Genomic DNA, 15,151 nt, shown 5'->3' with positions numbered 1-15,151 from the left:
ATAAACGTTAGGGTTTATTTCCGGTCTCTAAATTCTTTTCCATTGGTCTGTATGTCTGTCCTTAATGCCAGTGCCAATTATCATTTTAACTTTTATGAGAAATCAGAGTTGGATTTTTGTGTTTTTAATGTCCTGAATCCTAGGTATTTTTTAGATGCTAGTCTTTTAGTTATTTGCTGACATACTTTTTGCCTATAATCAAAATCAAGTTGACTTTAATGTTGAAAATTCTTTTTGGATAATTAAACTTTAAGTATATGTGTGTGATTTGGTGTATTTTTCTTCATTTTATGCTCTGACAGTTGCTTGAATGATCTGTTTTTATTATTTCAGAGTTTCTTATATGAAGCTCCAATAAACATAAACAGAAAAATGCATAACCTTGGCTTCCTCTGTTTGTAAGAACAGTACAACATACTATAATTTAAACAGATACTTTAAGTGCAATTTAGAAAATCATTATCATTTTCCAGTATAGATCATAATAGGTTCATCACTGAGTTCCAACCATCAATTTAAAAATATACACTTTTGTTTTTCTAGTAGGTGGTATAGTGGCTTTGTTGTAGAGTAGGCTCTGTGGTCAAGCCAGGTCTACCACTTCTAACTGAGTGAACTTGGACTGATCACTTACATTAGTTTCCTCACCTGAAAAATGGGCATAATACCTACCTCATAGCATTGTTGTGAGGGTTAAATTAGATGCTTATGAAGCACTTAGCACAGTGACCTGAGATATAGTAAGCACTGAATACATTATAAGTATTATTCATAGTAGTAGCCCTTTGATAGTATACATTTCTCCAGCTATTGAGTGTATGTTTAGAAAAAGATGCTTGGGAAAAGTCAAATTTTTATATGTTAGAGAAAGAGAAATTACATTAATGTTATCCTTTATTTGTTGTCTTTAAAAGTGTTAGAAAAAAAGATTGAATGAGAGACAGTATGGTAGAGTGGAGGAAGCACTGGACTTGGCAACAAGACAGAGATATGCCTTCTGGCTGTGCATTACCTTGTTTTAGGATTTCTTTGAGCCTCAATTTTCTCATATTTAGAAAAAGGACGTTGGAGTAAATGGCTTTGTGCTTCCTAGCACTTCACAATCCTCTGTTTTAAACACTTAATCACATTCTGTTTTGTGTTAGGTTAGTGAAGTATGTCTGTGGTTATGTAAGCTCCTTGAGATTAGATCATCTCATCGATGTGAGCATTCCCAGTGGTATCTCATCAGTGTCTTGTGTATAGAAAGTGCTTGTGATATACCTCCCCCTTTTTAAAAGGCAGATTGTATTGAAATTTCTCTGTGTTAATATAAAGCATAAGGAGAGGATTATAATGTGGAGTACTGAGATTAACATTTTTTAGTAAAAATTCTGATAACATAGATTTTTAAATTTTTATTGTGTGAAATGCAGTCCTTATAAGTATCTTCAACACACATCCTTCTCTTTAAATAACCAATAAAGATTTTGAAGTATTCTGTCATATTGCTACTTATTGTAGGGTCCTTTGCTATGCACTTAAGTTAGAGTAGTAAGTACAGTCTTCGAAGAAATTTTTTATGTACCGTGTCTTCAGATATGGCTCAAATGATTGGCCCTGGAAAGTAGTTCCTGCTTTATGACCTCATGATTAAAATTCAATAAAAATCTTTGATTTCCTAAGACTTACCACATTATAGTTGTGTGTGCATGTTTGTGTGTGTCTGTGCACATGTGTGTGTAAAGGAAAGAAAAAAGGGAAGACCTTTAAATTTTCAATTTAACATCAATAACTGGGAAATGCTAGTATAAAATGTCAATCAAGTAAACACATAGAACAGCAGCACAGTATAAAAGATTCCGTTTCCCCTACAGCTTTCTCAGGTGGTGGCTATTTTCTCTCCCACATCCCTTATACTAGTAGGGCTGAAGTGGGTGGAATAGGTGTCTTGTAATATTAACTATATATATATGTAACTTGGCATCTGGGGCCTCACTAACTGGGGAGAGACTGCCCCTTCCAGAGTTAGCTAATTCCCTGATCATGCCTTTGATATGCAAACCAAGTAATCCTGAATCCATTCCTACACCCACCTCTTCTGTCTGGTTCTTATACTCTAGAAGGCAACACTCTTCTTCCCTAATCATCCCAGAGCCGGGTACCAGACAACTAAACACCACCCTTATAGCCCAGAGCCCCCTCTCCCCCAAATTACTCAAACTATTTAATCCTAAACTTGCTCAGCTGCTTACCTTGCCTCACCCATTCCTTCCCACAAAAACCACTTTTGCCTGTGCTTTGCCCTCCCTGTTTTGTCTCTAAATAGACCCTGTTGCTTCCCCATGTGGCCCTACCTGGCATGGTATGCCCCATTCCTCTTGTGAACTGTAAGTTGTAAACTATCTATTCACTGGTAATCATCTCCTGATCAGTTGGCCTCACCATACCTGAATAAACCTAAATTCCCAGGTAACTTTTTTTTTTTGCCATGTGGCTTGCAGGATCTTAGTTCCCCAACCAGGGATTGAACCTAGGCCACAGCAGTGAAAGCCCAGAATCCTAACCAGTAGGCCACCAGGGAACTCCCCCCAGGTACATTTTAAAACACTTGTGAACTTCATTACTGCCTCTAGACCTTTCTTCCTCCCTTCTTCCCAAACCCCCTGTCTTTGAATCTCATTTTACCAATCTGTACCACTGGTCAGTCATCCATAGACCCTTCCAGGTCAGTCCTCTTCATTCCTCAAAGAAACTGACTATTGTCAGTTTCTCTAATAACTTAATTCTTGGTAATTGCAATTGCCATACCCATTAGCAGGCACTTTCCACTCTCTCCTCCCCCCACTTCCTGGCAACCAATAATCTACTTTCTGTCATTATGGTTTTGCCTATTCTGGGCATTTCATGTAAATGGATTTTTATAGTATGTGGCCTTTTATGTGTGGGTTTTTAAACTGGGTGTGATGTTTTCAAGGTTCATCCATGTTGTGTTGTTTATCAATACTTCGTTCCTTTTTATGGCTGAATATTTCATTGTGTGATGGATCAAGGGTTGCCAAGACCATTCCCAGGTTTGATGATTCACTAGGAGGATTCATAGGACTCGGCATATAGTTATACTCTAGCCTCTGATTTATTACAAAGGAAACAAAAGGAAAAGGTACATGGGGTGAAATCCACGGGAAACAGGACACAAGCTTCCAAGGGTCCTCTCCCAGTGGAGCCACACAGGCCATGTTTAATTTTCCTACAATGAGTTATGACAACAATTCTGTAATGTTGCCAACCAGGGGGGCTCATTACAGGTTCAGTGCCCAGAGTTTTTACCAGGAGTTGGTCTCCTGCCTGATGTGTACCCATATTCCAGACTCCTAGAAGGAAAGCATGTGTTCAGCATAAACCATATTATTTGTATAAACAATGCATAAGCTAACAACAGCTGAGCCACCCTTGTCATTTAGAGAATGCTAGGAACACTGTTGAAATAATGTTCCCAGATACCAGCCAAGGACAACTCTTACAATCAAGTCTTTCAAAAGATAGCAGTCCCACCTATGTTAACTCTTTTCTGTACATATGGATATAAATTGTGTTTATACATTCATCAGTTGATATACATTTCAGTTGTTCTGACTTTTTGGCTGTTATAAATAATTCTACTACAAACATTCATGTACAAGTTTTTGTGTGAACGTATGCTTTCAATTCTCTTGTGTTATGTACGTAGGAGTCGAATTGTTGGGTCATATGTTAAACGTTTTGAGGAACTGCCAGACTCTTCCAAACTGGCTACACCACTTTACATTCCTACCAGCATGTATGAGGATTCCAATTTCTCTGTGTTCTTGACAACACTTGTTATTATGTCTTTTTGATTATAGGTACCCTAGTGGGTGTGAAGCTGTAACTCATTGTGGTTTTGATTTGCATTCTTCTGATGGACAGTGATGTCGAATATCTTTTCATGTGCATATTGGTTGTTTGTATATCTTCTTTGGAGAACTATCTGATCGCATTCTTTGCCCATTTTGAAATAGGGTTATTTGTCTTTACACTATGGAGTTTTGGAAATTCTTTATATAGTCTAGATACGAGTCTCTTATCAGATATATGATTTGCAAACATTTCTCCCATTTTGTGGGTTGTCTTTTAACTTTCTTGATGGTATCCTTGAAAGCACAGAAGTTTTTAATCTCTATGACTTCCATTTTATTTTTTCTTCTATAACTTGTGCTTTTAGTGTCATATCTAAGAAACCATTGCCTAATCCAAGGTCACAATTACTTATCCTGTGTGTACCTTTTTAGTTCTTACATTTAGAGCTTTGACCTATTTTGAGTTAATTTTTGTATATAGTGTGAGGCTAGGGTCCAACTTTGTTCTTTCACATTTGGATATCTAGTTGTCCCAGTACCATTTTTTTGGGGGGGTAGGTAAGAAGTGGATTTACTTAGAGAGATACACAGATACATTCCATATACAGAATGTGGTCTGTCTCAAAAGGCGAGAGTGGCCCTGGGAGGAACACACTCCACAGACAGAGTGTGGGCCGTCTCAGAAGGCGAGAGGCCCAGCACCGTTTTTTGTTTTTTGTTTTTTTAATTTTTTTCTGCCTTTTTTTTTTTAATTTATTTTTTTATTTTTAAATTTATTTATTTATGGCTGTGTTGGGTCTTCATTTCTGTGCGAGGGCTTTCTCTAGTTGTGGCAAGTGGGGGCCACTCTTCATCGCGGTGCGCAGGCCTTTCACTGTCGTGGCCTCTCTTGTTGAGGAGCACAGGCTCCAGACGCGCAGGCTCAGTAGTTGTGGCTCACGGGCCTAGTTGCTCCGCGGCATGTGGGATCTTCCCAGACCAGGGCTCGAACCCGTGTCTCCTGCATTAGCAGGCAGATTCTCAACCACTGCGCCACCAGGGAAGCCCCCAGCACCGTTTTTTGAAGAGACTTTTCTTTTCCCATTGGATTGTCTGAATACCTGTAAAGGAAAAACACCCTCCTGTGTGTCTCCTTTACTCTTAATACTCTGCTCATTGAGTACTTTACTTCTGACACTTGTGGTCACCAAATTCGCAGGAGTTTTTCCCCACACCAAGCAATTCTGAGGTTCTCCAGATGCCAGCTGGGTGTCCTACAGATTTAACTCAGTTCTGACACTATTTACCTGGAGATTGTTACCTGTGCCTCAGGTTGTTACCTGTGCTTCTGATCAACTGGCTATAAATGTAGATTCCTATGACCCCTTCCTCAGGTTCAGTTAATTTGCTAGAGCAGCTCACAGGACTTAGGAAAACATTTTACTTACCATATTACTGGTTTATTATAAAAGGAAGAAATTCAGGAACAGCCAGATAGAAGTGATGCATAGGGCAAGGGATGTGGGAAGGAGCTTCCAAGCCCTCTCTGGGTTCACTACTCTCCCAGCACCTCCATGTGTCCACCAACCCAGAGGCTCACTGAAACCCATCCTTTAGGGTTTTCATGCAGGCTTCATTACATAGGCATGATTGTTTAAATCATTGACCGTTGGTGATTAATTCAACCTCTCCCCTCTCCAGAGGTGGAGGGGAGAGCTGAAAGTTCCAACCTTCAAAGCACTTAGTTGGTTCTCCAGGCAACCAGCCCCCATTTTTAGGAGCTTTCTAAAAGTCACCAACTTCACTAATGTAAACTCTGGTGTGGTTGAAAGGGGCTTGCTATGAATAACAAAACACATTCATTTCACCTTTATCCTTCTGGAGCTATTTCAGGACCTGGGAACAAAACTTAAGTACTATAATAAAAGATGTTCTGTGGCTTTTACATAGGAAATTAGAAGGGTTTTAGAAGCTACGTGCTGGGAATAGCGGACAAAGACCAAATATATAGTTCATATTATAAATCACAATATCACAACACCCCTGTTGAAAATCAGTTGCCTATAAATCTATGTTCTAGACACTCAGTTCTTTCCACTGATCTATATGTCTATCCTTATACCAGTACCACACAGTATTGATGGCTATAGCTTTGTAGGAAGCTTAGAATTCGGAAAGTGTGAATCTTCCAACTTGGTTCTGTGTAAAGATTGTTTTGGCTATTCTGGCATTTCTATTTGACTTTGAGGGTTGGCTTGTCAATTTCTGCAGAAAAGTAGCTGAATTTTGATAGGTGTTGCACTGAATCTGCAGATTAATTCAGAGAGTATTGCCATTTTTATAATATTAAATCATCTGGAATGTGTTTCCATTTATTTAATTGCTTTCAGCATTGTTTTGTAGCTTTCAGGATATGCCTTGCACTTTTTGTGAAATACATTCCTAAGTATTTTATTTTCTTGATGCTGTTGTAAATGGAATTATTTTCTAATTTCATTTTGGATTGTTCATTGCTAGTGATTTTTGCATATGGATCTTGTACTTTGCAACCTTGCAGAACTTGTTTAACAAATAGTTTTTGGTGAATTTCCAAGGATTTTCTATACACATGTTTGCCATTTGTAAATGAAGATAGCTTTACTTATTCCTTTCCAATCCAGCTTATTTCTTTTTCTTGCTTAATTGCCCTGGCTAGAATCTCCAGTTAAATGTTGAATAGAAGTGGTAAGAGCAGACAGACATCCTCTGCTGATCTTAGGAAGAAAGCTTTCAGTCTTTTACCGTTAAGTCTGATGTTAGCTGTGAGTTTTTCATAGATCTCCTTTATCAGGTTGAGGATGTTTCCCTCTACTGTATTCCTGGTTTGCTGACTGTTTTATTATGACAAGGTGTTGGATTTTGTCAAATGCTTTTTTTTTTTGCATCAACTAAGATGATCATGTAGTTTTTGTCCTATTGATATGGTGTCTTAGTCCATTTGGGCTGCTACAACAAGACACTGCAGACTGGGTGGCTTATAAACCACAGAAATCTATTTCTTATAGTTCTGGATGCTGGAAATCCAAGATCAGAGTGCCAGCATGGTAGGGTTCTGGTGAAGACCCTATTTTGGGTTGCAGACTGCTGACTTCTCATTGTTCCCTCACATGGTGGAAGAAGGCAAGGGATCTCTTTGGAACCGCTTTTAATAAGGGCACTAATCTCATTCATGAGGGCTCCACCTAATCATCTCCCAAAGGCCCCACCTGCTAATATCATCACATTGGGAATTACCTTTCAACATATGATTTTAGGGGACACAAACATTCAGGCTATAGCATATGGTATATAATATTGATTTTCATCTGTTTAACTGCCCTTGAATTCCTGAAATAAAGCCTAGTTGGTCATGATGTATAATTCTTTTTATATGTTGCTGGATTCATTTTGCTATTATTTTGTTAGAGATTTTTTCTCTATATTAGTAAGGAATATTGGTCTGTAGTTTTCTCTTCTTGTGATGTCTTTGTCTGCTTTTGTGTCAGGATAATACTGGCTTCACATAATGAATTGGGAAGTGTTCCGTCTTATATTTTTTGGAAAAATTTGTGAAGGATTGGCATTAATTCTTCTTTAAACATTTGGGAGAGTTCAGCAGTGAAGCCACCTGGTCCTGTGTTTTTCTTTGTGAGAAGTTTTTGATTACTAATTCAATCTCTTTACTTGTTATTTGTCTATTCAGATACTCTGTTTCTTTTTTTTTTTTTTTAATTTTTATTTATTTTATTTTATTTATTTATTTATGGCTGTGTTGGGTCTTCGTTTCTGTGCGAGGGCTTTCTCTAGTTGCGGCAAGCGGGGGCCACTCCTCATCGCGGTGCGCGGGCCTCTCACTATCGCGGCCTCTCTTGTTGCGGAGCACAGGCTCCAGACGCGCAGGCTCAGTAATTGTGGCTCACGGGCCTAGTTGCTCCGCGGCATGTGGGATCTTCCCAGACCAGGGCTCGAACCCGTGTGCCCTGCATTGGCAGGCAGATTCTCAACCACTGCGCCACCAGGGAAGCCCTCTGTTTCTTCTTAAATCAAGTTTGGTAGTGTGTATCCTTCCTAGGAATTGTCCATTTCATTTAGGTTATATAATTTGTTGACATTATATATTCCTTTTTAACATTAAAATTTTTTATAGACTACTTTTCAAACTTTCTGTTATTTTAGATTGATCTTTCCTCTAGTTAGTCCAGATTAGAAAGGTTTTAAAACTATATAGCCGTTATCTATGAAAGCAGCACGCTGGAAAACTAGCTTTTAAGAATCACTGACGTTGGGCTTCCCTGGTGGCGCAATGGTTGAGAATCTGCCTGCCAATGCGGGGCACACGGGTTCGAGCCCTGGTCTGGGAAGATCCCACATGCCGCGGAGCAACTGGGCCCGTGCGCCACAACTACTGAGCCTGCGCGTCTGGAGCCTGTGCTCCGCAACAAGAGAGGCCGCGACAGTGAGAGGCCCGTGCACCGCGATGAAGAGTGGCCCCCGCTTGCCACAACTAGGGAAAGCCCTCGCACAGAAACTAAAACCCAACACAGCCAAAAATAAATAAATAAAAAAATAAATAAATAAATAAATTTAAAAAAAAAGAATCACTGACGTTATTTTTATTAATATTTTACATTTTGTCTTTTAGGATTGTATACTCATCAAACAGAAACATAAAAAACTATGAAGAGGAAATTCTCAGGAAAAAGATAGTGGAGAGTGGAGTACCACAAAAGAAATGTGACTTCAGTGTTGGAAAGTGTACTGACAATGATGGAAGGTCATCTGTAGGTAAAAGATCATCTGATCATTCTTTTCTGAAGCATGAAATTCCAGAAGATAACAAAAAAGAGGACATTCCAGAAGATAACAACAAAGGGTACAATTTAATTTCCTCTGGTGAGGTATTTTTTGTGAATTTTTATAAAATTTTATAGCCATGAAAGTAATTATATTCTGATACAATTAGAGAAAAATATACTTCAAAAGGCAGCTCTACTGATCACTTTTTATAAGTAAATGAAATAAAAGTAAATGAAAGTCAATATAATAAAAATAAATGAAAGTAAATAATTTATGGGTAAATGGAAATAATAATATGGTCAACGCCCAGTTTTCCTAAGTAATTAGAGATGGGGTTATTATTAAAAAATACACACATAATTCATAATTCTCCTTTTAAGCCTCCGTATATTGTCATCCTTACTCTAATCTACACCAATAAAAGCTTTAGCAGACTATAGAATCAATTCTGTTATAACACAAATATGCGTTCCTTAAAAAACACCATGCAACACAAAAATCACCAATACATTTTGTCATGACACAAAATCACTGAAACTTTTGTCATGACACATTTTTAAAAGATAGGAACCTAATAAAACTGGTTAACATAGTTTTACCCATGTTAAATGGTTCAGAAATGCATAAGTACTACAATAAATGTGACATTTGACCTTGAAAAAGACCTCTAGTTTGTTTGTGTAAGTGGGTGTCAGAAGGGTTGCAGCTTGTGAATTATTGTGAATTGGTGGAAGGAGGATGTTAAGGATATAGATATATATATAGTAGATATTCTAACAGGAAACTCGAGACCCCTGGATCAGAGAACAGACTGTTTGTTACTTACAGAGCATCTCAGCACCACTTCCCAACCCTCAGTCCCCACGAGGCTATGTGATGAGGGCCTGATGTTACCTGCCCTGCACGTGCAGTGGGATTGCACCATAGGAGGGGAACACCAACATAATGAGACTTTTATAGGCTGCTGGCAGATCTGCCCATCCTCCTCTGCAGAGAGAGAGACACCTTTACTTTGGAAGGTAAATAAATCTTCTCTGGTGAGGATAAGGTAGTTTCAGTACCCTAGAGTGTAAGGAAATGGTTTTGAGGGGAGGGTAGTCTCTGAATCTTTCTGGAGCATCACATTATCTCTGACTTCTAAGACATGTTTGTTGTTTAACCATCCTTTATACAAATTTGCCAGTGCTCTGCTCAGAAAGGCCAGACCATACAGAAGCACAAAAATATTCATAGAAAATGGTCTCCCAGCAGTTGCTATCTGAAATCAGATAGAAGTTTGTAACACCAGAAATGGGTAGGTGTGGGTGAACTGAGGTATCTGGTAGATGTTTTAGGTGTTTGTGTATGTTTTGTGTATTCTTACAGGGCTCAGTTCAGCTTGGTGCAGTTCTTTGCATTGACCTAGGGTTTCTCATGGATTAGCTTGCACCTAAGAGGGAAAAATCAAGAGCACAGTGTCAGAGAAGACAAAGGAAGTTTCAAGGAGGGTGGCATTGACAGTATGCAATACTGCAAAGGAGTTAATAAGATGTGGACAAGCAAGTGTCTGGTAAACCAGTCAACACAGAGGTTTCCATGGAGTGATGGAGAAAGTAGATGAAGGCAAGGGGTTGAGGGGTAAATGAGCTCTATTCACTTATACTCAAAACTTGTTTGGCCACTTTAATAGGCTGCTATGGGACCACGCAGAGCTCTAGACTATAGGCAGGAAAAATGGGTATCAAATACCAGCTCTGCCAACTTCTCTAACTATGTGGCCTTGGGAAAGTCCCTTACACTCTCTGAGTCTTAGAGTCCACATCTATAAAATCAGTCTGTAACCACTTACTTCTTAGGACTGAGACTAAATGAGATAATTAAATATGAATAGATCTACCTCAAGCCTAGAACAGGCATGCATGCATGTATTCATTCATTCACCATAATGAGATACGGTGAACATATATAAAAGGAATCTAACTAAGCTTAAATCAGTTTGTTTTTACTGTTGTAGCACTAAACACCAGTAATAAAACTCTTTAGTTAACAGATACTTTCAAATACATCCAATTCTACTATAACACTTGTTATCTAAACATGAGTTTGATCCAACACAGTTGACATATTAGGGAACAATTTGAGCATAATGGGGCTTTTTCCTTTCCTTCCCTCTTGGCCACTCCTCAGTCTCCTTTACTGGAACTTCCTCTTTCTGCCCCTTAAATAATTGGTGTTCTCCAATTTTTTTTTTTTTTTTTGAGCTTCGTATCTAACCACTGACTAGGCATATCTGTCTAAATATACCTTAAATATCTCAAAATTTAACTTGTGTCAAACTGACCTAATCATCTGCTTTCTCAACCTGCTCTTTTCTTAAATACTGTATCAGTGTGAATTGTATTACCATCTTTCTCCTCAGTTACTCTTTTACCCTTCATTCGATTCATGATCATGTCTGTTGATTTGTCTCCTAAATATTCTTAAATACTTCTCTTCTTTATCCTCCTGCCATTTCTTTATTTCAGGAATTTGCTATTTTCCTTGAGAATTTGAACCCCAGCTGGTCACCAGGCCTCTTGTTGTGCCACCGTCCATCTCTATTTTACAGAACAACGTCCATCAATTGCAAGCGTGGTCATGGCACTTCCCTTGTTAAAATCCTGCAGTAGTCTCACACAACCTTAATATAAATCCCAGCTTCTTTCCCGTGGTGCAAGGGGATGTTGGGAACTGACTCCTGCCTAGAACGCTGCTGCCTCCTGTCTTCACAACCCCTCATACCCCTGAGCTCTATTCTTACTGACTTACTTGGCATTTCCTCCTAAGGAAGTATATTTTGCCACTTCTGTTCTTTTGCACTTGCTGTTTATTCCTGAAATGCTATTCTAATCATTACATTGAGTATCAACTTTGTGCTAGTTTTGAAGATTTGATAGTGAACAAAACAGGTAGTGTTCCTATTTTGCAGTTTAGTAGGAGGTACAGTCAGGTAAGTTACGTACCAAGTGTGATAAGGACACAGATAGGGCACATGTAACCTAGGCTTAGGCCTTCAGAGAAAGCTACATGGAGGGAGTGATATCTGAATTGAATCCTGAAGGAAAAAGCAGAAGTTAACCAGGCATAAAGAGTTTAGGGGAGAAGTGTTCCAGGCAAAGGAAACAACATGCCTGGAGGCAAAGAGAACCAGGCACATAGCAAATTTGGAAAACCAGAAATGGTTTGTTGTGGGTGTAGGGTAGAGTAGGGGACAGGAATGGTCAAAGTAAGGGATGAACCTGGATATATAAGCAAAAGCCAGATAATGAAAGCCTTCTATAAAGGATGACTTTATAGTCTATGGTCCAAACTGGGATTCTTTTGAGAGAGTGAAAGATGAAAAATTATTACTGCTGTTGATAATTATTCTGGGGCACAAGGCATTAACTGGACTGCCCCAGGCAAACCAAGAGATGTGGTCACCTTACTCATAAGCTATTTTAAGGAGTTTAGGTGGTACTATTTTGCAGGCTTAAGGAGTATGAACAGAGCAAATTTAAGGTAGAGTGGAATGATGACTTCAGGTTGTGGAACAGTTTTGGGTTTCTGTGATTTTGTTTTTGTTTTTGTTTTTCTGGATACCACTTCTGACACCAAATGTGTGTGGTTTTTTCCACACACCAACCAGTTCTCCCAGCACCAAATGGGCATCCAACAGTTCAATTCTGACAGTTAACTATCCAGAGTTAGCACAGACCCCACAGGTTAAGGACTTAGTCCCACAATATTGCCCCCACTTCAACACAAGTGGAGTGCTTAGGCTACTGTAGGGGAGAAAAGAGTTCCTTCTACCCTCTTAGGTTCTGTGACTGGCCTATGAATTAAACTGAAATAAGACAGATTAACAGAAGGGGGAAAAATGGTTTTCATTACTTTCTTTTGTACCAGGAGTTTCACAAAGAAAGGAGATTCAAGAAGGTGGCCGGATGATTGAGGCTTATATATCATCTTAGGCTAAACAAAAGAAAGGAGTTTTGGGCTACTAGGTGGTGGAGGCAAGTTATGGGAAGGTGAGGAGAGAAAATGTATGGTGAATAAGGATTGTCTTGTTATGCAAATAAGAGTCAAGTGATGAGAATAGTAAGGAGATATCTTTACTAATGGAAATTTCCTTTACAAAAGGGAAAATTTGTACTTTTATTTTTAGGCAGTTAGGGGGATGTAAATAGCTTTTCCTGCATCTGCTCCTTCTCAAGTACCTTTAGCTCAAAATAATCCTCATGCCAAAGTGGCATGTTTTGGGGTGACATATTCTGGCGCTTTTTACTACCCAGGCTTGTGCCCAGTGACTACAAATTCAGGAGTTCCCATGACCATCCTCCTCCAAGGTTCAATAATTGGCTAGAATGACTCAAAGAACTCAGGAACACATTTCTCTTATGTTTACCTGTTTATCATAAAAGATATAATTTAGGAACAGCCAAATGGAAAAGATGCATAGGGCGAGGTATGGGGTGGGATGGGCAAGGACAGTATACAGAACAAATTCCATGCCCCCTCAGGGTGTGCCATCTTTCTGTTACCAAGTCCAAGCTCGCTCTGCTCGCCGCATGACAGGCCAATAAATCGGAGACGAGGTGTTGAGGCAAGGAATACGACTTTATTCGGAAAGCTGGCAGACCGGGAAGATGGCAGACTAAAGTCTCAAAATAACCGTCTTATCGGGGTTTGGATGCCAGTTTCTTTTATAGCACAGAGAGGGGGAGGAGATGAGGAAATAAAGTAAAAAGGCCATAAGTTTTGCAAATATCCCCTGGAATGGCCAGCCTCAGGGAGGGGATGTGTTAATTTCTTCTTTCTTGCAGCCATCCATGGGGTGGACAGGGTCAGGATGTTTCCCTGAACAAAGGCACTTTGGTTTAACATTCAGGCAGAGGGGCAGCGTTCCCCGGGGGAAGGCCATTATGTATAGACAGTATCCTTTTAGTGAACAAAAGCAGTGGGAAGCAAGGGTTAAAGTAAAAGAAACAGATCCAATATGTAGTCAGATTTGGTTCTTCCCTGTTATATTTCCAACAAGTCAGTGTGTTCACCAACCCAGTAGCTCCCTGAATCTTATTGTTCAAGAATTTTTATAATTCAATCTATAGCCCCCTTTCCCTCCCTAGAGACGGGGGGGGGGGGGGGGGGGGGAGCACTGAAAGTTCCCACTCTTTAATCACATATTTGTCCTTTCTGGTGACCAGCCCCCATCCTGAAGCTATTTAGGAACCCTACCCTGAATCACCTCATTAGCATAAACTCAAGTAAGACATTCCTATAATTTAGGAAATTTCAAGAGTTTTAAGCTCTGTGCCAGGAATGGGGGAGAAAGACCAAATATGTATTTTTATTATACCACACTGTGATATATCAAGTTCAGGAGGCTATTTGAATATATAATTGGGAGTTGAGATAGGTAATCATCTATCAAATTGACTTGGTTTTCTTTTGAAAAGTTTCTAGATTTTCCCTTTGTGTCAGAAATTATGCTCTGATCTTTGAATCATCGAAATGAAGACCATTCCTTCTGAACATCTCCCACTAATTTATGTGCTTTAAGTCTTCTATAGGAATATCTGGAAGTGGTAGGATCTGCCTCCTTCCCCTTCTTTATTCTGGTTGGAGTTTTATGTTTTTTCTTCAAAAATCTTTTTATGTAGTATTTGATACATTAATTTATTCAACAAATATTTATTGAGGATCTATGTATCAGGACTATTCTAGGTCTAAGGGATACTTCAGTGACTAAAGTGGACTTCCAGCTCTTTTGGAACTTAGATTCCAGTTAGAGAAGGTATGGTGGGGGTGGAGATAGACAATAATGTAGTAAAGACGTTAGAAGGTGACATGCTATAGAAAAAATAGGACAGAGGAAGGGGGATTGGGAGTGCTAGTGATGGGAGTTGCAATTTTAAATGGGTGGTCAGAGTCAGCCTTGATTAAAAGGTGATGTTTAAACAAAGATTTGAATCCAGTAAGGAAATTAGCCAAGTGGATATCTGGAAGATGAGTGTTCAAGGCAAAAGAAATGGCAGTTGAAATATCCTAACATGGGAACATAACTTGCCATTTGGAGGAATGAGAGAGAGTTCAGTATGGAAATAAGCAAAAGAGTAGACAATGAGATTAGAGAGGTAGTGAGGAGCTAGATGTGGGGCTTGATAAGCCATTGTAAGACTTTGGCTTTTACTCTAAAAAAAATGGAGAGAACCATATTGTTTTGAACTGGGATGGTGATGCCAAAAACTTGGCCTCTGTGCACCAGTGCCGAATCAAATCTTGGAGACAGAGTTTTGGGTGAAGTAGAAAAGAGTAGCTTTATTGCTTTGCCAGGCAAAGGGGGACACAGCGGGCTCCTGCCCCTCAAAAACTGTGTGTCCCAACCTGGGAAGATTTGATGAGAGTTTTGTAGCAACGGTTCAAGGGTGAGGTTGCTGATAAGATTAAGGTGTGTGCAGGGCCTGCACTCCTTTAATCTGGCTTCAGGTGGTCTCCATATA

The 15,151-nt window shown here is 39.3% G+C and overlaps 1 protein-coding gene across 4 annotated transcripts in view; it reads left to right on the top strand.

Moving 5' to 3' along the window:
* BTBD8 (BTB domain containing 8) overlaps positions 1 to 15,151 on the top strand; it is a 93,907-nt gene that overhangs the window by 9,336 nt on the left and 69,420 nt on the right. For all 4 annotated transcript variants that reach the window (XM_082476228.1, XM_082476227.1, XM_082476226.1 and 1 more), the window contains exon 3: positions 8,497 to 8,747. In XM_082476228.1, coding sequence (XP_082332354.1) covers positions 8,497 to 8,747 — 251 coding nt within the window. The remainder of the gene's footprint in view (positions 1 to 8,496; positions 8,748 to 15,151) is intronic.

The sequence above is a fragment of the Balaenoptera physalus genome (assembly GCF_965194825.1).
Source record: "Balaenoptera physalus genome assembly, chromosome: 1".
NCBI lineage: Eukaryota > Metazoa > Chordata > Mammalia > Artiodactyla > Balaenopteridae > Balaenoptera > Balaenoptera physalus.
This window is presented reverse-complemented; position numbering and strand designations above follow the sequence as displayed.